Source organism: Boleophthalmus pectinirostris, unplaced genomic scaffold (genome assembly GCF_026225935.1).
Source record: "Boleophthalmus pectinirostris isolate CB_2022bp ecotype Guang Dong unplaced genomic scaffold, ASM2622593v1 HiC_scaffold_184, whole genome shotgun sequence".
Classification (NCBI taxonomy): domain Eukaryota; kingdom Metazoa; phylum Chordata; class Actinopteri; order Gobiiformes; family Gobiidae; genus Boleophthalmus; species Boleophthalmus pectinirostris.
The window spans coordinates 586-25000 of NW_026571134.1; the positions used below are offsets into that span (position 1 = coordinate 586).

The 24415-nt window shown below is 38.6% G+C and overlaps 4 protein-coding genes across 4 annotated transcripts; all 4 read right to left on the bottom strand.

Annotated features, from left to right (window-relative positions):
- Nucleotides 1-581: 581 nt before the first annotated feature.
- On the bottom strand, nt 582-9171 carry LOC110160891 (serine/threonine-protein kinase OSR1-like). The gene is made up of 3 exons (XM_055154236.1): nt 8540-9171; nt 2406-2518; nt 582-2253 (listed from the first exon to the last, which is right to left on the bottom strand). The coding sequence occupies exons 1-3, from the start codon at nt 8607-8609 to the stop codon at nt 2188-2190; spliced, it is 249 nt and encodes an 82-aa protein (XP_055010211.1). The 5' UTR covers nt 8610-9171; the 3' UTR covers nt 582-2187.
- A 353-nt stretch (nt 9172-9524) lies between these two features.
- On the bottom strand, nt 9525-12281 carry myd88 (MYD88 innate immune signal transduction adaptor). Its single transcript, XM_020925599.2, has 5 exons — nt 11765-12281; nt 11447-11578; nt 11187-11364; nt 10168-10259; nt 9525-10084 (listed from the first exon to the last, which is right to left on the bottom strand). The coding sequence occupies exons 1-5, from the start codon at nt 12072-12074 to the stop codon at nt 9930-9932; spliced, it is 867 nt and encodes a 288-aa protein (XP_020781258.1). The 5' UTR covers nt 12075-12281; the 3' UTR covers nt 9525-9929.
- Nucleotides 12282-12426: 145 nt separating this feature from the next.
- cry-dash (cryptochrome DASH) lies at nt 12427-16282 on the bottom strand. Its single transcript, XM_020925598.2, has 14 exons — nt 16041-16282; nt 15333-15505; nt 15027-15120; nt 14816-14946; nt 14595-14743; nt 14217-14305; nt 14059-14132; nt 13896-13985; nt 13705-13784; nt 13576-13635; nt 13345-13502; nt 13134-13253; nt 12833-13009; nt 12427-12750 (listed from the first exon to the last, which is right to left on the bottom strand). The coding sequence occupies exons 1-14, from the start codon at nt 16101-16103 to the stop codon at nt 12634-12636; spliced, it is 1575 nt and encodes a 524-aa protein (XP_020781257.1). The 5' UTR covers nt 16104-16282; the 3' UTR covers nt 12427-12633.
- A 176-nt stretch (nt 16283-16458) lies between these two features.
- map3k22 (mitogen-activated protein kinase kinase kinase 22) lies at nt 16459-24391 on the bottom strand. The gene is made up of 9 exons (XM_055154235.1): nt 24258-24391; nt 23457-23518; nt 22117-22188; nt 21619-21783; nt 20605-20753; nt 20280-20411; nt 19547-19676; nt 18451-18628; nt 16459-18295 (listed from the first exon to the last, which is right to left on the bottom strand). The coding sequence occupies exons 1-9, from the start codon at nt 24374-24376 to the stop codon at nt 18067-18069; spliced, it is 1236 nt and encodes a 411-aa protein (XP_055010210.1). The 5' UTR covers nt 24377-24391; the 3' UTR covers nt 16459-18066.
- Nucleotides 24392-24415: the final 24 nt, after the last annotated feature.

The following is a 24415-nucleotide window of genomic DNA, read 5'->3' on the forward strand; positions in this document are numbered from 1 at the left end:
ATGTACAATCCCTGAATAAAGACCTATTGAAAACAGACAAGCACAAGTGTTGTACGTTCAACACAACAGAAATGTTTCAAATATCTATGCGTCTCAATGTAACGCCATTGTGCTTTTCAATATAAAATACATGTTGTATTAGTAACACAGAATTATAGAAGAGACCATTAACTTTCAGGAAATTGTTTGTGTCAGAGTTCCTGTGTCCCTGTGGCCATTTGAGGACCTTGACATTGAGTAAAATGTATAAATACTCCATTGTTACAAACTGGTGCCACAGAAACACAGTGACTTCAGACAGACAGAGGAGCCACTATAGAAACAATGTTACATCAGTCTGGGTTACTCAGAGCCTCATGCGCTCTGAGCCAATCTGCCAACAATACAGCACACAACCACTCACACATAGACACAAGCATACACACAACTGAGCGGAACAGAAAGGCAACCGCTGCTTCGCAATCACTTGAAACAAAACTTCCTAAAAATGCTTTTTCAAGAAAAAAAGAACTAAATCTAATTAAAAACAACGAGTCAGATTTAGGATTAAAGCTTGATCAGATAAACATAATCACCAGGGTTACTCCAGTTCACATGTAAATGCTGTCAGCTGAGAATTGATATGCCACAACTGCCTATTCCTGCCTTCATGGCTGAACTTAGTCATGACAGAACAAAAACATTCCTTCCATGTACTCCCTGTCCCTTTATTGACCTTTATGTGAAGGCTTCATCAAGATCTTAACAAGACTTTGAGTGATCTTGTCTATAAACTAACTAATAAACCAAAACGGGCCTAACCAAAATATAGTACTCTCTAATAAAATAGTTTCATCCCTATTTAACTTTTGGCATTGAGAAAATACTACGGGAAACTGCCATCTATTCATTACTTTTAATAAAGTCCCCACTCAATGGCACAGTAACCATCTGTGATATAAAATGAACTGTTAACACCTTTGTCACTCTGAGCTTGTCCATCAAACTACTGTGCCAGGAATAGCCCGCACATACCACCAAGGCGAGGCATGAATGATGACTGTAGTCTGACTGCTGCTGAAACTTTTACAGAACATGTCCGTAACCTCCAAGTTCCTTTACAAGCTGTGGGCCTCTTTTTACATGCATGCCCCGTCTGGGTTCAATTTAACGCTTCCTCGCTGCTATAGTGGGTACCCAGCAGGCTGTGGAATTACGGGGAAAGCGCAGGCAGGAAATCCGAGCTGTGGAGCTGTTCATGTGACCGGAGCACCAGAGCCTCTGTTCATCTGCACAGGCCAAAGGGTAGGTCCTCCCCTGGACAGAGCTGGAGGTGAGGGGCTTACTGTGTGTAGCCATGATCATGTCTGGACTGACAAGAGTTACACTACGCAAAACATATCCTATACACTTTTTGATGTGTATGCGTTAGTCAACTGAGCTCACCAGAAGACAGTTGGCTAAATGTTAAATATGTTGATGTTGATATGTTAATTTCCAAAATGTGTCTTGGGGCTGATAGCAGTTCTTTGTCGATGCTAATATTACAACTTTTTTAATGATTTTGGAAAAATGTCTAATAGGATTCTGCTCAAAGTTCAATTCTAGAGCAGGGTGGGCAGTTTTTATGCAGAATAAGATGTTGTTTTATTGTTTCAAGAGGAATTATGGTACTTCAAAAACTGCAGACCTTGCGAATATGCTAACTGCATCTGTTCAAATTGCGATTTCAGCTCAATTGCGATTAGTCTTACAGCCCTAATCCAAAGCAAGGCCCACAAAATTGGTAAAAGTATAATGAATAAATCACTACTACAAAAGAGAATACTGATCCATGTGCTTTGCTATTTGAATTAAAAAACACCAAAGATTGTTTTAATATTCACTTTCCTGTTTATGGACAACATTTTGAGGACTTTTTAACATTCAAATATATAAAATTTAGTTTTGAACTGCTAAATCTCTATGGGGCTGGGGCAAAATGTTCATCAATCTGAAACTCGGTGATAGTTAAATCCTCCATGTGTGATCTTCTATTTTTGACACAATCACTTTTGAGCATGTAAGAAGATCTTTCCTGGAGAGTTGTGTTAAATCTTTCGCCTCTTGAGGTAAACCATGCATCACACAGTTAAAGATGTGTTGAGTGAAACTGCATTGAGGGCATCGAGATACAATACAGCTTTTAAAAGATGTCCCACTGGTAGCCTAATAGTTTCCTGGCAGTAAGTGGACACTCTTTGGAAGAACAAACCGGATAGTGTTTGAAGTGACCTGGGTGATTGGAGGAGGGTTGAGAACAACGTTAATGAAAAGCAGAGGTACGATAACTTTAGCCAGAGACTAAACTATAGATCCTTATGTCTCAAGTGCGTCTATGATCCCACAGAAGTCAGTCAGTTCCTGCCTGAGAGAGTGTATCTTACCAAGAGCTCATCCATACTTGTTTGGCACTTCTCCAAGTTAATACGTTTGATGGCCACTTTCTCTTTTCGGGGTATACAGTACGCTGCCTGAACCACTGCAGTGGCCCCACTACCTGAAAGAAATGGGAAGAAATAAACACAATGATTACACTGGAAATACACTGAAATCTCCAACGTAAACATCACAACATTAATTGGAAAAATATCAAATAGCAATTTTATAGCGAAAGTATAGCAATACTGATATGACTTTGCTTTTTATGTTTTCAAATAAGGATTAATTTCATAGTGGACATTTTAAATATAGCAGCATTTATTTGAGAAATGTCATGCACAGTTAGCAGGTTAAAACCCTAATGGAGATGGCTAATATTTTGGTTTATTACATAAATAGAATCCAGATGAGATTTTGAAATTTCAAGAAAAATATGAATAAAACAAAATAGTATTGTTTAATGTAACTCACTAGATCTTTGGCCATGTTAATCAGTGTCATTAAATGAATCAAGGATCATGCCCTGGACCTTATTTGACCTTTGGCATGAGCATGAGTAACATGGGAGATTACTGGAAATGTTGAGAGGTCCTCCAGTGTCCACTCTCTTAACCCTTTGGATAGACTTTCCAACGACACTATGAGCTGCACAAATCTCAATAAGTTTATTCTAGCCCAAACACACAAACCAAACATGGATTACAATCTGATTAAATCTTTAATACAGCAGTGGGCTAATCTTCATTTTCAATATTGTGCGACGTGCTGAGTGCAAGCTTGTAAAATTCGCCCCAGGAGAGGTCTGCCTGGTGTTTCTTTATTATGAAGTCATTTCACTACCCCCTCAATGCTCCTATACCACATACATGCACACACACGTGCACGTGCACGCGCATGCACACGCACACGCACACATATACTATAATGATGTTAGCTGCTCTTGTTTTTGGTGAACAGCAAAAAGATCCAATATGTTGCAAGCTTTTCCTAACCACTGGTACATTCATCTTGGCCAAAATATTTACAAAACTCTCATTGTTTTGAGTTTTTGTGATTTGGGAAAGTAGAGCTGGAAAGAGGTCATATATTAATACAACTGGGCTTCTGATTTTAATTAAGAAGCTAATCTTTCCCATAGGGCATGACCATGGCTTATTTAACTGTTTTAAGCAGGGTAATTATAACTCCAGGCTACGAAAGCAGCATAAAGTTATAAATACAAGTGACATATGGGGATTAGGTGTTCTTAGTTGTAATCATATAAAACTGCCATTTCCTTGTAATTTGACTGAGAGTTAAAGAATAATAATAACATAATATAACATAAAAAGTGGCCCCACAACCAGATATAGAAAGTTAATTAAGGATTATCGTATACATCAAGCCTGTCTCTACAGAACTGTATTGGTTCTTGTCACTGTGAATGGACTATGGATTTTGCACACCACTCTGAACAGCAGCACCCACTTTCTAAGAATACCACCCCCCCCAGCCCTCCCTTCTCTTGTAAATATATCCTTCAGCCACTGCCACCACCAATCCCAAACAAACCGGGCCGCACCTTTGGGAGCTGGTTGCCCTGTACACAGCCCAGTGTAAATTGTTCAGCACAAACAAACACAGTGAGGCTGCAGAGCATGAGTGCACAGAGAAAAAGGGGAAGACTGTTGGTTCTGCAGTTGCTGAGACCAAAGATCATGAACCTCAGTAGTTCACTTAAACCTGAAGCCCTGGCTGAGCTATTCACTAAAGCTTTATTTTCAGCACTGTGGTTTTGTAGTTTTCAGAGTGACTAAATCATGAGAAAATATGTAGATTTGGGTAGCAATTTGTCACAGGAAATTCTATACACAAATGCAGCATACTTAAGGGAGACATGTTATGTAAACTTTGACTTTTCTGGGTTTTAAATCATGTTATAGCAGTGTTCCCTCATGATTAACCCACACAATTGTATTTTGAGAAATTCATGCAATCTTGTACTGTCCTGCATTCAAGACTTGAGTGGTCAGAAAATGTCTATTTCACCTACACCATGTCTCAGCCCACAGCCAAGTGCTCAGTTGGATTTTTTTTTTTCTTTAAAAAAAATTACATAGCAATTTTTCAACAAAAAATCAAGATAATGGACCCATATAAGTTATAGTTTGAAGGAACTATGTAGCTTGCACTTGAAAACAAACAAACAAAAAAAAGGTACTACAATCACAGCCTGGGCTGCCATTGCCTAAACCTGCAGATAGAGAACACATACGAGTTTTTCTCAGTCTATAGAAAGGCCAGGCCGCACTGGCACCGATTTAGGATTGGCTGCAGATGCCAGGGTTTAGGTAGTGACCATTCAGATCAGAGAGAGCCATTTTACATTTAAACCAACTGGATTTCAGAAACTGGCAACTCAAATGAAAGACTCACATGAGGCTCAGTCTGCCTTCTGATTGGATAATCATCTAAAAATCATAAAATCATCATCATAAAATTATAATATAATCATCATGTCAAAATCTTACACACAGCTCCTTCAGTGCTAAAAAATATACAAACAAAAGCATGACATGTCTCCTTTAAAACAGTATGCTATTAGTGCTATAGGGTAATTAAACAACTTGTGCCATTTAAAAGTCACACACTGTGCTTGTGACACAGCTCACAAGTTCAACAGTGACCTTCCCGCCCTGTCTGTACATAGTTTTGGTTACATAGCGTTGGTTAGTTATTACATGGAAAAAGTATGGACTCATAGTGAAACTCTGATTTTCAGTATCTTTATCTTCTGATAAAGCAAAGTATTAGGCTATAAAATATTACTTTGATAACACTTTGCCATGGAGCACATTTTATTCAGCACTATGGAGTTTCCACAAGTGCATCCAAAGCTCTTTTGAGACCTGCTGATGCCATTACTGAATATTTTATAAAGTCTCATTATCAAAGCTGTATGTTATGTTGCTACAGAGAGTAATGCTAACTTTATGAGCCAATGATTAAAAACAATCACATGGCTTTTCATCTTCTTTAAAAAGTAAAACAGTTACATCATCTCAACATGTAACATTCTACTAATATGAGGAAGCACAGACTGTTTTACTATATTTAGTGTCACAAAACAAAATTGGGTTGTTTTGAGAGCACAGCAAAATTAAATCAATATATTGAGTTAGTGTAAATCAGATAGTGATGATCCAACTGTGAGCTAAAACATGGTAAAGGTTAGGTCATATCATTCTAATGGAGTCTATGTTCCTCTTTTTCATTTCAGCAACATTTTTTGTATAAAAGAGTTTGTTACATTGATATATTGATTGACAGGATGCACTTGGGATATTTTGCAGACAGCATGAAAGTTCTGGATCACTTGAGGAGAGGCAATTGCCAAAACAATTATGATCTTTGAAAAGACAGTCACTGTTGTCTGTAAGCATGTTTCCTCAAAACAGACCGGTGAGTGATTTTGATTTGCTCATCGGCTGTCAATGGCAGCAGAAACTGACTTTTGCTATAGGGTTGTGGAAAAAGACAACTATACACTAAGTAAGAATGGAAAGTTTAAAATTGAGATGAAGGGCATGTCACAATTCTGTATGGTGGGTTTTGCTGTTTAATTGTCATAATTCAGATGTTTTATACTGGGTTGTGGTTAAAGCCTCTGTAATTAGCATATCCACATAAAAGAAAAACTAGCTCAAAGTTCAGCTTTATTGTCTATCAGCATAAATAAACAAAAGAGAAAATATTTTTCACTGTAGATTCAAAAACTGTTGCCAATATTCAACCATAAAACATGATTGTTATCAGCTGAAAACATTACAAGCTGAATAGTGTTTAGCTACAAAAAATAATGAAGTTCAACATTTGCAGATTATAAGTTTGGATATTACTTTCAAACATTTGAGTCTATATAGGTCCCAGCCCGCTATTTGACATTATGACATAGTCAAATTGTTAGTCATGAATGTAGTAAAGTATTGAGCTAGACAGTCTGATCAGAATTCTATGGAGGATTTGCCTGTAACTGTCAGATTGCAGATCACCTGGTTTATGCTTAAATCTGTGTAATTCAACTTGCACAAAGTTCACATCGTGTCTATCAGCATTTAAAACAAAAATGAAATATTCAGAAAGTTCTTCAGAAAGCTTCAGAAAGTGATGCCATTTCTTAAAAGAAGTGATTACTGAAGGTTGAAAGAGCTTTAAGATGTAAGATTAATAATATGGCAAGTTGTGGTGCAAATCCTCAGCAAATAATGACAAGGTTCAATCTTTGTGGATCATATATTTGAAGATTTCATTCTTTAACAGTAAATATAGTCATATTGGTCCTTGCAATCCATCTGAAATTTGTGAATGTGAACACAACCTATATCAAAACTACTATACAATTTTGGATGAAGAAAATTGAACAGAGCAAAGTCACACAAAAAGTCTGTCCTTTGTAAGTTTACCCATAAAAAGTACATAGAGCTCACTCAATCATATCTTATCAGATTAGTTTGGCCTTGAATTAGCCTCTTAATGCAGGGGACCTTTGAGGGAAACTGTGAGAGCGTCCTTCATCATGAACTAGTGCCTGTGCTAAAGCAGAAGCTTTGAGATTGGCCTGATTGACCTGACACCTGTGGGTCAGTTCACCACCACGTCACTCCTCTTTTATTACCTTTGAGTGGCATTCCTCAATGACATTCCACACACTATTGAAATCCTAAATGAGAAATATCACACAAGAACAGTAACCACACCGAAGAACTCTCAAAAACTCACAGTGAAGACAAAAAGGCCATGACTCATTAGAGGAAACATTTTTTGAACCAAATATGTCAAAAATACCATTCTCCCATTAAGTTTGATGTTAAAATGGCTTTTCAAATGTTTATTGAGAACACATTCTTCTTCTATGCTTCGCACAAATAACTTCATAACAACTAATGTAGGCTAATCTTATTCTTACTGGAACAGTCTTGAAACAACTAGATCAGTTCAAAACTATGTTGAGAATTTGATTCACACTCATGAAAATGCCACTGAACCGGTTTCTGCACAAGAGGGGCTTTATCAGAGCATGCCAAATTACACGGTGCTATCTTGTGGGATACCCTCAGTTCATATTTCTAAGTAACTGCATGAGTGGAAAGGCAGAAATGCAGGGCTTTGGCAAATATACAAAAAGGTCAATTTAGGGCTTGCAGAATTGGCCCTTTGTAAACACAGATTCCCTGTAGAGGAAACACGTGCCAGAGCCATAAACTTAAACAGAACAATACTTTGCCTATGCATTTTACACACACCTTATCTTTTCAACAAAGTATGAGCCACAGGAGCAGCTAAGAGCTATGAGACGGGAGGGGCATTTAAATCTTTAGAAAGAGCTGTCAATGAACAGATCAGTCAACTCAGTCAGTCGTAAAGACTCACTGAGACTGCTCAGGAGCGGCTGGTAAGATGCATGACTCTTGAGTTACTAATAAAACAGTAGTTTAATTGATTTATTACTACAGCAATAGCCTGTTCACAAATACCAAGCAGACATAACACTGAGTTGATCTATGTTTTTCACACAACAATTTTCTCAAAGAGCTCTACTAACTATCGAGCTATAGAACTTGTGTGGTTGTAGTTTGTGGTAGAAATTAATCTTACAGTTGTGGACAATGCAGTACAGAAGGCATAGACAAATGCCATCTTGGCTTTATGTTCCAACTAAAGTGTGAAGTAGACCTCAGTAAACCTAGGCAGACTGGGGTGTGTCAACGGATTAATCTTTTCATAAAAACTTGCTTTTAATCCAAAAAAATAAACGCCCTGTTAATGAAATGCTGCGTCTTTCAGCAGATTGTCCAAACCAGACTGTAACTACATACGTGACGCTCGTTTCCCACTTCTATACATCCCCCGTGGACGGAGCAAATTGGTTTGAGGGCATTTCATGATTATTAGCTACAGCACCGCCCGAGCGGGCTGTCAGGCTTTTACACACCACAGGGATGAACTAGCTCTAACGGAAGAAGACGTGCAGTTATTCATCACCACAATCATATTACATCTTATAAAACACTGAATAAGATTATGCTGAAACATAACATAAGAGACTTATGCTGTCGACTAACAAGTAGATCTAGCTAACAACATGCTAAGGTTCACATACCAATCACCTCGTGTAGCTCATAATCATCTTTGTTGATGGACCAGGGTTGGGAGCTCAGGTCCTCCGACATGACTGGGAAATCCACTGACACCCGACTATCGGTGAAATCTTGGTGAATCCAAAGACGCTGTGCAGAAAGAGGTAAAAGTAATCCAAATAGTACCAACACGGGCGACTCTTCCCCTTCTTTGCGAATCCTGCAGCACTCCTGTCATTCCCAAAGTTTGACACTAGCCTAGCAGCCCCGCCTACCGCATTCCGCCTGAGCAAATGTGAACCTTCCCGACAGACACACGGGCTGTAGCCTACTATAAACTCTCTGCAGGGGCATCAGTGTGGGCATCCTGTCGCTGTCAGGGCAAGTATTGTATTGGTCGCTCTTAGATAGACCGCAGCATAGCTATTTCACATTAGGTAGGCTGCTCTGGCCAGAATTGCGTTTAAATTGGCTTTTTTAAATAAACCGTATATTGCATAAGTTTTATTTAAAATAATAGGAAAGTGTTTCATTTATTTGTGTTAATTGAAACGCATTTAATTCCGCCACACCTAATGGCAGCGGATGCTTCCTTGAGAGTGATATGCCCAGAGACTTCCCTTTCGGGCAATAAAATTCCTGTATCAAAAATTGAACAAGCCCTGATTTTAACATTTCCATATTATTATACCCATTACCAATATAAATAAAATGGATTCAACAATTATGTATGAACAATGAAAAGTATTTGACCCTGCAAATCCGAGTATAATGCCTGATAAGTCAAATTTAGGGAAACAGCTAATCAAAATCAATGTCTTTAAATAAGGGCGTTCCACAGAGGGGTTTGGTGCGTTCTGATTGGACACTTTCGCCTTTTCTACGTTTCGATTGGATAAAAACCCATTACATTGGGGACACGTGTAGCAAGCTTTTTAGGATAGCAACCACGACCCTTGCTGGACAAGTGAGGAAGACACAGGCCAAAACAATATTATCGTCACAAAATAGTATAAAAATGTAATTTATTCGTTTTACAAAACAGATACAAAAATCATAATGGAACACATGAGATCACAGTGTATGAAGCGTACATGAAAACCATGAAAATAATCTGGTAAAATCTTTTCCTTTGCGGTTTAGCTTCATCTAGAAGTTGTCTCAACAGAGGAAGTGGTTTCTGCAATAGAAGGAAAGTTGGCACTGCCCCATTACCTTCCTTGTATAAACCTATACATAAAATAAACTGGCTTGTAATATTACAACATGCACAAAACTGTTTGATAGAATTATTATTCCCAGTCTGTGTAAGTAGACCTATTTTCGAACCATGTATGGAACAAGATATATGTTGGCACTTTGTGTGCTTCAGTGGCACATGTCACAAGAAACCCTGTTCATCATGAATCCTCTTTATGGAAGAGAAAGAGCTTTAGCCAGTCGCACCCAAAACCAGGACTGTGTGCAAGGACGAGTGTAGTCACACACGGTCAAAAAACGCAAAATACTGGGGAATGGTTTTGACATTGGTCTGTATATCACTGGTATTAAACGTTTGCTTCGAGCACCTGTAATAAAAAAGCATTCAGCAAGACAGAAAAAGAAAACAATTATATATGTGATTGTAATTTAAACAGAAATGTTGACTTACCAGGACAAAGGCTAAGTGCAAATTTAGTCTGAAAGTCACAAGCATCACTCTCAAGGTATTCATCAGAAACCACCACTACCATTCTTTTACATCTGTATTGGTCAAATAAACAACAAAACTGCATTAGAACACTATGGATACACATTTTTAATTTCTGTTACTGAATAAGGACAAAAAAACACAAACCATGGTCCCCAGTTTTGAGTTCATTAAGTTAATTAGAGTAATTATACATTGTATTGGTGGCTTTCAGATTTTGGAGTGTGGCGGTGTTACGAGAGGAGGGGCAAAGGCCAGTTGTCTGTATCTAATTGCATTTCACCTTTCAATGTAGTACTCAAGGAGTAAATTCACAGATGCTTGATTTGATATCAGCTCACTAAGCTGCATTTAGGCTGCACTGTGTTCATTTTAGCTTGCTGCTTGTATTTAATGTTGCTGAACAGTAGATTTTTAGGCTGTGACCAAAAACTCAGCAAAACAATCAGATAGACACATCTTATTTTTCTTATTTGTACAGTGGGGTTTCTGGATGTTAATTCGGGAGACTAAGGTGGCTAACTATAATCTGGAGCATTACAGAATTAGACTTTGCTGCTCATTGTATTAACATAAACTTATATAAGAAATTATTCCAGTCAAAAATGACTGTTTGGAAATCAAATGCAGGCAGTAAGTGACGGTTATACTCCACAAATTGAAGGAGATTAAATTATTTAAATAAAAATTATTTCTGCCAGCATAGTCTTAAAGAATTTTTGGGGAAACACTGAGAAATACTGAGAAGAACCAGCTGCTCCTTGTATCTTAAACACATAGCTCAGGCATACATGTACAAATAATTATATTATTATTTTATAGACTATGTGCATGTATGTACACATGCATATGGTGTATACAAAAAAATATAAATAAATACATGCACTATTGTACAAATCAGTAAAACTATATTCTTGTATGTGTCTATCAATTATTACAAGTAGGCCTGCTATAGCTCAAGAGGTGTGTCAGAAGCTCACCTTTTTTCAATAAGTTCACTTGTGATGGTCCAGACACAGGAGCCTGGAAGAACATCTCTATCAAACACACATAGTTTGAGCTTGTATTCTGTCTGCTCCAATTCTCGAATCATGTCATGAACAAAGTTGAAGTCACTCTGGCAGTAGCAGATGAATGCATCAAACAATTCTGGGGCACCTGCATTTACACATTTAAGAATCAACACCAGTGCTTTAATGTGTTCAGGCCCACTGTCATGAGTTAAGACCATTTTACAAACCGTCAGGGTCATCTGCCAAAGTGATCCCAAATCTTTCAGGGGTACGGGGCACACAGCTGTCCACCTCAGGCACCTGCACAGGAGGGTCATCCTTCCTCTTTGCAGACTCTATATACTTCCTCACGTCTTCATCTATTGCAAAACAGCATTCACAGTAGACCAATTACACTGCTGTTACCTTGTAATAACACAAGACTACGTCAAATTATACGGTATGTTAATAGGGTTTAGGCTAATTCTATAAGTCAGGGTCAAACGAGAACCTAGACCATTATATTATAATGCATAGAACTCCTGCGTGATTCTCGTGGGCCTTACCTATCAAGGCACGAAGTTCCTCCACGACATCTGTTCTCTCTACTTCCGTGAGAATGAACAGCAACTTTCCGACCGATGTTTCTGTGTATTGAGCCTGCCAGTTCTTTAAGATCTCGTCTGTGGGGTTTTTAGAGTTCTCATAATTTGTTATCTCCAAGTATGAGAATCCCATTTCTTCTGCGACGGTTCTCCAATCAGCGGCCACTGTGTTTTTAGGATTCAAGAAAAGACCTAACTTTTTCCTAACCTTAACATTAAGCGCTATTAATGGAATCTTCCACAAATCAACTTTTGAATCTACCGACGCCATGTTAAAGTTACAATTTCCTTAAAAACGTTTTTGTTCTAGAAAACCAAAAGCGAAATCTTTCACAACCGTCTATGGGCAAGTAAAATGGGAAGTGACGCGCAGTTGTTTACAGTCAAGCTCTGCGTCAGGGGGGAGGAGATAATCGTGAATTGAGCAAAACTGGCAAAACTAGTGTTATTGGTGGATAATGTGATGCAACTGTGAAAAACTTAACATAATTTAAGTGAGCCCTGTGGCTTTTCTAAAACTATTCCTGGAACAGGTAAAAATATTTTTTTTTTAGCTTCGATGGAGAGGCCCTAAATGTTTCACCCAAGTCTAAAATAAACAATAAACATATTTGTAAGAAAGACACTTTTTTCACGGTATTATTTTGTAACCAATGGTCCATGAACATAACACTTAAAAAGTAAAGAAAAAACAACATTATAATTAAACTGCACAGAAGTTTCTGTTCAGTTACAATGAAGAACTAAAATAAGCTTCACCAATCTCACATCCTGTTTCATTTAACTGTGGTTTAAATTTAAAGTTGCAGTCCAGAAATGTAAACTGTAGTTCATGGAAACCCTTTGCCTTTAGAAAAATAAAAGTCAATGCCTCTGTCCTTGTGTTGTTTGGGAGTATGAGATGGGCCTTTCTTTCCTCTATGTGAAGACCCTGAAGCCCCCCCAGGCTGCAAAAGGAAATTTAAATATCATTACAGAATCTAGCATTGATTATGGAGATAGTATGATGCAGCTGCAAGCTTATCCTACTTGTTTTTTGTTAACATGTCTGCTCCATTCTGGTGCCATCACAATGGGCACAGGGTATGTCTCGCCGAGTGACACTTGAGCATTTGACAGAGCAGGGGAGCTGAGGGTCCACGGCATGTGCACATCGGACCCTCGCACTGCCTGCAACTCTGGGACCCACTGCCGGACAAAATCACCCTACAATGGACAGATGGGGCATGTCCATGTATCAACAAAAGCGATGTAAAGAGTTTGAAAGATGTTATTATAGACATGTGGTGATATATCTGAATCATGATAAACTTGTATTAAATAATCTTACATTATTGTCATAGTCCAGGCCTTGTTTGATCATATTGAACTTCCTGTTTTCCCTGGGGTCATTTCCTACTCCTGCACTGTACAACCAATTGCCGTAATTGCTGCAGACATCATAGTCAATCTTTTGAAAAATATAAAAGCATGATTAATTACACAAGCAATAACTATAAATGCCATGTAACTTTAAACAAGACTGTACTAGTGTTTTGTACCAGCAAATACTCAAACCACTCAGCGCCCATCCTCCAGTCCAGGCCCAGGTCTTTGGTGAGAAAACTTGCAACATTCTGCCGCCCTCTATTGGACATGAAGCCAGTCATAGCCAGTTCTCTCATGTTGGCATCTACGAAAGGCACCCCTGTACGTCCCTCTGTCAAAAGTATTATTACACCTACACAGTAGTTTTAATCACACACATACAAAATTTGTTTGATGCAACAAACCTTTCCATGTATTAAACAGCTTCATATCCTTTTTCCATGGTACGGATTTGTTTTGCAGTCCTGAAAAGAAATACTAGTTATTTTTTTAATCAATACTGATGTTAAAAATATCATAGGACATAATGATACCATTGATGTGGAACATTCTGTTTCCGTACTTAAGAGCCACAAACTTAAAGTAGTCTCTCCACAGAAGTTCAAATATAACCCTGCACACAAGTGATATATATTTCTAGAGTGTAACACATGTAAATATAATAATTCTAGTATATTAATATAAATAATCTTATATTTAGGTCAGTTCTTGCAGTGAGACTCACCAGTATGTGCTTTGATTGGCTGTCCGTTGTGCTTCATAAGTTTTGATCTGATGATAAATATATCGAGGGGAAATGCAACCCAATGCTAACCTGCAGAATTTCAGTAGGAATGATTTATTTAGCAATTTCATTGACACAATAATGTTATTCATAATATATTTACCATGGTGCTAATTTGGTAGAATAATCCACACCTATAAGACCATTACGGGTTTCTTTGTACGTTGCAACAGCATTCTATAAAAAAAATAAACAAATAAATAAAAATCTAAAATATAACCTGTAATCATAGTTTAATTTTGTGGGGCTAATTCAACTTACAGTATCCCAAAAATAGTGTTTAATTCTGGCCAAAGCTTCACTTTCTCCACCACGACAAGGAAAGGCTGAACGAAGATCATCAATTGGCTCTGTAAAAAAAAACAAAAAAACATTACACATAAAACACCCAAAACTCATAACATACTAGTACACCGACTGACATCTAAAGAGAAAAATATAAGCACACAAGCACAGCGGTTTGCTTATTGGGGTATAAAAATGCACACAGCAGAGAGATAGCTTTAATAGATGCATTTTCCCATGAGCCCAAAGCAATCTAGAAACAATTCCACATTATTATACATTTAATGAGGTCATGAAATAAATGTCCAAAAACATTTATAAAAAAAACATACAATTAAAGTTTAATTTCCTTACCTGTCTGTTTTAAGTCTTCCGCAGTGGGGATAGCTCCTTCTTCGAGCCCAGGGGGAATTGGCTTAAGTTTTTCAGGAGTTGGAAAGATGGGTCGCACACTACTTTGGCTCTCTACTGCTTTCCTGAACTGAGTATAAACATCTGGCAGCCTATAAGAACACAGAGTTAACTCAAAATTAATATATTCAATTTTGTCCCCCTATAAATGAATGTTTTAATACCTGGAAATGTGATTAAAAGGTAGATCATCTCTGTGATACAGAGTAGACCCCCAACAGCTTTGAACTTTGATCTTCATTTGAGCGCAAACCAACTTTACATTTTTCTCAACATTCAGTTCTTCTGATGTTATCTGAAACACACCAATAGTCATTCAAAAAATCCCCATTTTGAAAATCCTAGACTAACTTGGACAATAAAAATAAAAATTACCTCTTCATGAAATGCCACAGTACTAACAGTTCCCAGCTGCTTGATAAGATCTGCTACAACATCTTCTGGTTTTCCTTGTCTCACAATAAGGTTGCTGCCATAATAATAAATACAATTATTACAGATAATTTGACTTATAATGATATACAAGAGGCTGGTTTTGCCAATAATTTCACTGGGAAGCTTTTTTTTTTTTCAAATCAGATGATAATTTATAACTATAACTACTAACGACCTATAATGAAGACAAATAAACATGGAGAAGGGATCAATTATTATATGAATGTAACACAATGATTCACTTGCCTGCCCTTGGTAACTAATGTGTTTCTGAGGTCTTTGACGCTGTCCAGTAGAAATCGCAGTCGAAAAGGCCCAGTCTTTGGGAAGTTGTAGTAGTAAGTTCCTTCATAATGCCTGGGGTCAAAGCAATACAAAGGGACTATGTGTTCTGCATGTCTTTGGGCCCAATGGAGAAGCTGAAAGAACGATAATAATAACACGTCAATAATAATACATGAAGATATATATTTTACTACTAATAACTAGAGGAGATTGACTAGGTTAGAAACAGTACCCTCCATCATGTTAAACCTATATAGTTACACCTATAGGTGTAATACTAATATGAAGTAGTAAACAAATATATTATGTAAAGTTTATTTCTAATCTCAATTTTATTTTTTTAATGCTTGTTGTGTATAACCTTTGAGTGCTCCCTGCAACTCTTCTGAGTCCTCTCTTGTGTTATACAATTATTAGTTTTACACTCCGCCTCTTATTATGAAAGAGGAGCCCGGAAATGAAGTGGTGGAACAACTTTAGCTCAGCGTACAAACCACTTGCACAACACATACAGCCTGAAATAGCCTATTTTAAAAGACATTAACATTAATAACACAGAATAGTAGATGCATGACATAACATTGTACATTTATATATCACTAACGAAAATGTTATACGACAGGCTTGAGTCATGAAGAAAGTCCTTTTTTTTGTTGTTGTTTCTCTTACCTCGTTGTCATGAAGGCGCAAGTCGTTTCGTAATAAGCAGATTATTGTGCGGGCGGTAGACATGATCTTCTATGGTTAAATACAAAATATACACTCTTTATAATATAGTATAACCCGACGTGGACAAGCCTGGGAGCTCCTTCACCTCAGCTGCTCTGTAGGAATACAGTTCGCGTTACCAAACCAATCCTTCTCCACGTTACCAAACAGCAGCCTTTTTGTTAAGTTTGTTGTGGGGCGGTACTTCCGGTGACCTTTCTAAATAAAATGTTCCTCTGCATTTCTAAAACGGCTTGAGTGACTGGTATACATTACTATTTTATAATTATGTTATAGGGCCTAAATAACATTTGAAGTAAGTAACTAGACAAATCTATGAATTAACAAAAGTCACTGCAAGAAAACACCACAAAGTCAATGGCAGAGTATACTTTTCTTTATTAAGTTAAATGTACAAAAGATGCTTTTCATTTTCAAGACTTTATCATGAAGTCAGAAATAGCCAGACTGCCACAGAGCTCTAACACATGTTCCTGTAGGTATAATCCTACTACTACTATTACGTTCCATTCGACAGATTTTCATAATGCAAAGTTATTCATACAAAAGTGCTGACAAGTATTTACAGTATATTCTTCAAAGAATTTGAGCAAATTGTGCTCAAAACAGAAGAGCTGCTCACTTCTTGGAGACGCTTTGTGCTTTGGCAGTGAACAGAAATTTATCACTGGGTAAGGCACTGTAAAGTGTTACAAAAAGATTTGATCATTCCTTCCTTCAAGTGCCACTGTTATACAGCATCTATACCACCAGTCTTCCCATATAGATTGATCGTCAATCGTTAAAACAGCATTTTCATTTACCATTTTAACCTCACACCAGTCTTCTAATCACAGATACAGAGTGGTGGCCAAGAGACCAAGGTTCATGCAGTTTGGAAAAAAGGCATTTGAGTGATTACATTAACAATATGAAACAATGAAAGTAACATTGTAAAGATGCATTTGGTCCGTGCAAAGTGCACAAAGCTGCCATATAATAAACAAGGCATATGTGAAGTGACAAAAACCCAACAGAACAACTGTAATACTGTTACCTTGTCTGCATACCGTTGTGACTTCTTTATCTCTTTGGACATGTATGGCACAAGGCTCACTGCATGGGAAGCTGGAATGGATAGGTCCAACAGTAATGCTGGTATTGCTTAATAAACATTGCACACTAATGCATCGGTTTGGTTCTTATTTCTAGACATTGAGTAAAACAATTCATTATAAGAATATATAAAAACAACCAGGTATAAAAATATTCTATTGATTATCTTGCGTAAGTGTTCAAATGCCTGGAATCAAAAGTGCAGTGTTGAATTCAGATCGGCGTAATGTCAGGGCCCAGAAACCCTTTACCCTTTCTTACTTACAGAGTTGTAAGGCGTTAACAAAAATACTTGTTTTGACAGACAAGCAGCTAGGGTGACTTTGTATGTGGCTTTAATATAAAAAAATATTCTCTAGTCAGTGTAACTCACTACCGCCTCTTGTGAGTGAGTTACTTACAGTACTAGCAGGATCACCTGTCACTCTCGCTTACATGTGGTTTGGCCTGTACAAGACTCTATTCTTAGCACAAGGTGAGTGCAATAAGTGAGACCTCAACAGTTTGAGGCTTCACATCTCTAACCACTTTTCCTAGTCTTGGAATAAAAACTGTCTGGAGCTGGCCAGACTGCTAAGTGCTTTCTTGTCAGTCCCGTCTTTGGGGAATGCTCGCAATGTCTCGCAGGATTCAGGAGGTCTGACAGTAGCCGACCTGGCCCCTCTGCGAACCCTTCATTCTGAGAGAGGTGGTGATGGTACAGGGACGTCAGTCCTGACAAGGCAGACATTGGTGATAGATGACAGGGCGTGGAGGTGGAGTGGACCCTGGAGCCTGGGGACAGAAGGCCCTGAGGTGCGGAGCGGGCCACAGAGGAGGGGAGTGCCGGGGCCATGGGGGCCTCACAGGCAGGGGAAGGGATGCTGGAGCTTCAGAAACTGCCCTGAACAAACGGGTGACTGAGCAGGGCATCTGCAGTGGGCCTCCACTTTTCCTCTACAAACACCTGCCGCAGGAAGTCTCTGCAGTAGTCCGATACGCCCTCTGGAAGCAGAGGCTTTGTCGGCTGAGTGGCTATTTTAAAGATGGCAGCCATGGCCTCGTATTCAGCCCAAGGAGGTTTCTGGGTCAGCATTTCCACAACAGTACAGGCAACACTCCTGAAGAAAACCACATCAGAGAAACGGCATAACAAAAATTAAACAAAAATATATGAATATAATTTTAAACAAACAAATACAGATTAAATACTATAGGAGATCTGGAGATGGATATTTTTTAAATCTTATGTCTATAAAGATATATTCTGACTTACCATACATCAGCTTTGCGCCCATATCCCTCTCCATTTATGACCTCTGGGCTCATCCAGTAGGGGGTGCCGGTGACAGACTTGATTCCAGTACCAGACATGCAGATGGTCTGGATCCTTTTGCTGGCTCCAAAGTCTCCCAGCTTTACGTTTCCTGAAGAGTCCCCCAGGATGTTGGCACCTGGCACAAGGAGACTGAATTAAGCAAGAGTCTACCAAGTGTTCACTTGATGATATTTGATCAGTTTGAGTGCTCATTGTAAGCTGTCTCCCACAGGAGTGCAATGTCGTATTGCACCTAACAGAGAGTATCCCCACTGCTAACTCAAAAGCATACTGAATTACTGTACAGCAAAGCATAGAATACAATATACTCTATACCATATATATTCCATGATACAGTTTATTTAGCTGAATTCAGGAAATTCTAACCACGTCTTCAGTCTGTGTTTCGGACATGCCACTATTTGATCAATGAGTAATGTGCATAGCCACTCACGCTCCACACCCAGAGGCACCGGGATGACATTGACAAACCACATTTTTATTTATGCCTTTTTGTCGGCTGTTAAAAAGCTCTTAGTTGATCAACATTTCAGTGCCTGATTTCACACCAGACTTTGTAGAGGCTGCCCAAACCCTTCATGCTGCTGACACTGCTTTCAGTGGAGACAGTGGCTCTCTTGTACGCTGTGATGAGTGTGCAGCATGGAAGTGTCTAGATGGAAAATCCCTCCCATCTTTACCCTCAGAAGTTTGTGGACCCTACTATCTTTTTTTTCCCATTAAAATGGTTCAGTTCCCTTTTCTGGCGATGGTTAAATGGGGCAGAGACAGTGAGCAGCCAAACTGAAATCTTTCCATCCAGTGTTGAACATTTTTAGACTAGTAAATTTGGCCAAAAAGGAGCCAAAAATAGCTCAAGAGAGAGTTTGAAGTGGGAAATTTTTCCAGGATTATTCATCAGATGAATAACAAAATGAAAATTTTTTGACAAAATTGAATGATTGAATACCATTTTCAGCTTAAATTGTGACTCAGAAAGTACTGTCTGCACTGGTTAAAATTTAAATGGTGACCTTTTCTTGAATGCTGTTACCTTTGATGTCTCGGTGTACGATCATGTTGCTGTGCAGGTAGGAGACTCCTTGGAGGATCTGCCTGGTGTATCTCCGTGTTACCTTCTCTGTTAGAGCCCCGTAGGCTTTTAACTGGTCCTTCACAGAGCCCTAGTTACAAAACAAAAGAAAGAATTTATAAAAAACATACACCCACAAATATGTAAAGTTAAAATTGTATGCTAATTGATGGTATTTGTCCAACTAGCTCTCATACAATTTTATACCGTTACGTTGATATAAAAGGACTATTTTGTCTTCAACAATCTTAACAGTAAATCAGACATTTCTATAGAATTAATATGATCCATAGCCTGTCTTTAATAGCAACTTCATTCTTATTGGTTAACCACAAAGATTCAGACAGCCACAAACTTGGCTTTGTCATGTTTTTCTCTCGTCGTCAACATAGAGTTAAGATTAACAGCTGAACCTTCCAGGGAAAGAGTGAGCAGGCGAGAGCAGCTCATTAAATTGATTATTTAGGGAGAATATAGTCCCATGAAAAAAGCTTCACTGCTGACTTCAACAGCTAAGGATGTCTTTGCTGACAAGTGTTCACCTTTGAGAACTGTTTTGCAAATGGCTAGGAGATTTTATTTTTTGTCTTCACTACATTGCTCTTGTTTTGCCAAACAGATGCAAAAAAATCTTTTTTTAAAGACTTGACTTGTAAAAAGAAAGCTGAGGTGAATTATCTTGCAGAGTACTAACCCCAGGCATGTATTCAACAAAAATGGTGAGTTTCCTCTGCTCCAGGTCCCGCAGGCAGCCATAATACTGAACGATCCGATCATGGCGCAGGTTTTTCAGCAGCTGGATCTCACACTCCAGAGCATTCACCTCCTACAGAGGAACAACACTGCATATTAGAGAGGCACAATACACTAGATTGCACATTGTTGAAGTAATGATTCTTTCGCAATAATTTTACTAGTGAACATTTTAAATTAAACTGAATTAGTCTTGATTGGCTCTACAGTTAATGTATATAGTTGTGTACATTGGCCTGATTTTGTTCTACACAATGTCTCTTTACCTTGCTGGTTTCCTGACAGTCAGGGTCAAAGGGCACCTGCTTGGCAGCCAGCTCGCAGCCTGTGTCAGCGTCATAGCAAAGATAGACCTCCCCGAAGGCTCCACGTCCCAGGAGCTTGCCCTGTCTCCAGTTGACTGGCGCCCGAGGAGCTGCAAGAGACACAAGACCAGATGATGAACATCTAACAGTAAATCACCCTGTCTTTTACCCCCAAGACAGACAAATCTACCGAGATACTGATTTGAGCAAACACTAATTCTGAGCCATGCGTCAGAATTAACCACAAAAACAACTGTAAATATGGAGTAAGCCAGAAAAGACATTAAGCCCACCCCAGGGTCTTAAGTTATTCTGGCCACAGATCCTCTCAAATGGTACAGACAGGGGGAAACCCCCAAAGAACCAAGTCAAACTTTGTTCCATCAACAGAAAACAGAGAAATCAGCAAAGACATGGTTACAACCACGGCTCAGAGGCTGTGTTTAACAGTTTGCTTTTGCGGAGGAGGTGAGGATCAAGACTAGCATCTCAACCACAATGTGCTGAGTGCTATGTTTTTGTTGTCTCAAAGAGACAGACATAATGATCGTGGCACGATCGAACGAATGTGGACAAATGTGATTAGAGAATGATTCTAACAGCATCTGGCCCTTAGGCCCTGTCTTATACATATATATATATATATATATATATATATATATATATATATATATATATATATATATATATATATATATATATATATATATATATATATATGTATATATATATATATATATATATATATATATATATATATATATACATATATATATATACATATATATATATATACATACATACATACATACACACACATACACACACACACACACACACACACACACACACACACACATATATATATATATATATATATATATATATATATATATATATATATATATATATATATATATATATATATATATATATATATAAAATGTAGGCAATAATCATTGTCCACAGACTCACACTTGCTGGTTCCTCTCTGACAACTCTTGTCCGTGGTGCGGCCCAGTGTTCGCAGATCACTGTACTGGAGAGTACTGTCCCCGATGTAGCTCCGAGAGCGACTAGAGGGAACCAGTTGGAACAGGTTCTCCTGAGGCATGAAGCTTCGAGGAAGAGTGCGGCGACCTAAAGCACATTAACAAGACAATATGAACAACTGTGCAGAACTAAATCTTAGTTTTAATACAACTATTTTTAAGTGATTTTAAAAGTATTTCTAGAATAACACTGTGTTTTTACTAACCATAAGCCAACAAGCTTTATTACACTTCCTATCAGGCAGGAAGTACAGCACAGTGTTTTATACAATCCAAAATCACCAAAGGGAAACGTAAAATGTTGCTAGCCAAGGTTGACAATATAAGCCGTTATACACAGCTCTAACTCACAGTCTACATAAAATGTAGTTTGCTCCTAACAATGTATGCTATTATGTTATAGGAATAGTTGTCTACTTACGATCTCCATAATCCTTGCTGGGATTCGGCAGCTGGAATTGTCGAGGAAAAGTGCCTCCTTTCCGATGCCGTCCTGAATAAGAGGATAGTTTTATTAAAATACACTCAACAACCACTTACTTGACACATCTAAGTAGATTTTAATGGCTTATTCTGGTGCCAGGGTCCTGTAGTCATAAGTCTATGGGATTCATTAATTTCTTCCCTCCAGGACAGATACATGCAATTTTAACAAACTCTCCTTGAGATTTGTATGGGCTATTGTATTTGTACAAATAATTCAATACTTAAACCAAAGCAGCATCATTCAGGTATATTTTAGTGCCTCATATGTGCTAGTTGAGCTTTAGCTCTTAACCCAGTGGTCCAGTAACTAAAGGCAGGTGGGGAGCACTGCTGACGCATGCGAGAGTTGACACTCATTGACACACACACTAAATGTAGAGCAGTGAAGCCACATGAAATTGAAAGCAGCTGTTTTGTCAGATGACTGCCTCCCCCTGTGCTGTTTTTGTAGCCGTATCCCATGGAGACAGAGGTTATTTTTTTGTGTATGGCTGTGGAGCATTGAGAGGAAAAATCTAGTCATTGGGAATAGTAAACAAACAGTGTATCCCTCGGAGCAGAAAAGGCTTGTGCCTGTGTTCAAGTTGGAGATTATTTTAGTGATCTATAGGAAGGCTCTGCTGTACACTGTGTGCTGAGTATCTCTTTAATTTACAGCACAGGGAAGGGGCAGGAGAGCAAATTGAGCAGATTGGAGGGACTGCCACTGCGCCTGTTTGCAGGGATTAGTGTGGCGTTATCTGTGGTCCTGCTGTATTTGATCTGTGTTCAGAAGGAAAAGGAGCAGACACCCCAGGGAGACAGCAGACAGACACAGGGGCACGGAGAAGGGACAGAGGAGGAGGTCCGTATGAAGAGACAGGAAAAGACCCTTAAAGACTGAGAAAGCACACAGACAAAGAGTGTGGAGAAGACATACATGATGATGCTATCACACCTCCTGTATTGCCCACTTAGACACTCGGCTCCACATAGAATTTACAGTACTTATAAACAAATCTATTTCACCTAATGCTCAGTGTGCAAAATGCAATGTGTACAATGAAAAACATCAACAATAGCTCCTTTCTTTGCTTTTTTAATGGGGCTGTGATATTTATATGCTACAAGTATTTCAGCCAGAAGACATGTTTTCTTCTGTATAGTTACAGACAGTTCACTTTAATGTTATTTATGCTCATCTTTCCCCATTCTATGGTCTAGAATTAGCTTAACAGTCAGAAACTGTTTCACACTGGAGCTGTGATATATAAATTATGCATAGTTCTGTCTTACCTTTGTATTCATAATTGAGGTTCAGGTAATTATTGTCACGGTTGTTTTGTGAGAAAGGAGGGCTGGAATAAGAAAAGACAACACACACTGTCAACTCAATATTAAGAGAAATCTTGCAAGAAGTTGTTTCAAAAAATGAAACGCTCTTTATGACTGGACACAGTCAGTTCATTATTGGGCTCAGTTCTGTGTGGACCAGTCCAGCCCAGACAAGTGGACAGAGAGTGACGTCTCTGCTGACCGCAGGGCAGCATCGGGCCACGAGACCCTGGAAAAGGGGCATGAATGCCCGCTCACAGGGAAAAGTTCCATGCACTGGTTTCCTGCCATTGTTCTGCAGCCTGGAGCCCAGATAAGCCTCGTGCAGGTAGAGCCGTTTCCGTCCAGCTCACTCTCTCTCACTGTTCTTATCCTTTTAATTCATTCGGTTTCATTCTCCACTTGACGCTGTCTTTCACTATTGCACATTTTCCATAACCTCTGAATCAATCGTACAGCTCAGTCTTACAGGATTTTACCACTTCTGTCTTATATATGATAACTGAGCAATCCAGGCTCCAGATAAGAGCTCTATGGCAACAGTAGAATGACCTGGTTCCTTTTCCAGGGTCACACCAGAGCAATGGCCTTTAGCACTGTCTACAATTCTAACTCAATGCTTTTGTTTGGTAAAAACTCTCCCCATTCTAAAGACTACAGCCTTATAAAACTGCCTTCCACAACACAAGAGTGTCCATGGTAGATGTCATCTATAGGACTGGTCTGTAGATAAGGCCATAACTGGAGATAGAGGTTACTCACCTGTCCAATGCTTGGTCTATTGATTGACAGCTGCTTGACAGTGAGTTGTCTGCACTTCCAAATGGATCGAGCATCTGACAGAGCAACACACACATCAGGACTATCACCAGGGTGACCATAATATTTACAGTTAAAGCAACAATGGACTATTTTATCAA

Coding starts and splice junctions, on each gene's coding strand:
- LOC110160891 (XM_055154236.1), bottom strand. CDS start 8,609: ATGTCGGAGGACCTGAGCTCCCAACCCTGGTCCATCAACAAAGATGAT. Junction 2,519..8,539: donor TGAGCTACACGAGGTGATTG/GTATGTGAACCT, acceptor CATTTCTTTCAG/GTAGTGGGGCCACTGCAGTG. Junction 2,254..2,405: donor CAAGTATGGATGAGCTCTTG/GTAAGATACACT, acceptor CCAATCACCCAG/GTCACTTCAAACACTATCCG.
- myd88 (XM_020925599.2), bottom strand. CDS start 12,074: ATGGCGTCGGTAGATTCAAAAGTTGATTTGTGGAAGATTCCATTAATA. Junction 11,365..11,446: donor TTTGGCAGATGACCCTGACG/GTTTGTAAAATG, acceptor GTGTAAATGCAG/GTGCCCCAGAATTGTTTGAT. Junction 10,085..10,167: donor TGCACTTAGCCTTTGTCCTG/GTAAGTCAACAT, acceptor TTTTTATTACAG/GTGCTCGAAGCAAACGTTTA.
- cry-dash (XM_020925598.2), bottom strand. CDS start 16,103: ATGTCTACCGCCCGCACAATAATCTGCTTATTACGAAACGACTTGCGC. Junction 15,121..15,332: donor ACATTAGTTACCAAGGGCAG/GCAAGTGAATCA, acceptor TTATTATGGCAG/CAACCTTATTGTGAGACAAG. Junction 13,503..13,575: donor GCTGTTTAATACATGGAAAG/GTTTGTTGCATC, acceptor TACTTTTGACAG/AGGGACGTACAGGGGTGCCT.
- map3k22 (XM_055154235.1), bottom strand. CDS start 24,376: ATGGTCACCCTGGTGATAGTCCTGATGTGTGTGTTGCTCTGTCAGATG. Junction 21,784..22,116: donor CAGCAAGGATTATGGAGATC/GTAAGTAGACAA, acceptor AATGTGCTTTAG/GTCGCCGCACTCTTCCTCGA. Junction 20,412..20,604: donor ACTGTCAGGAAACCAGCAAG/GTAAAGAGACAT, acceptor GTTCCTCTGTAG/GAGGTGAATGCTCTGGAGTG.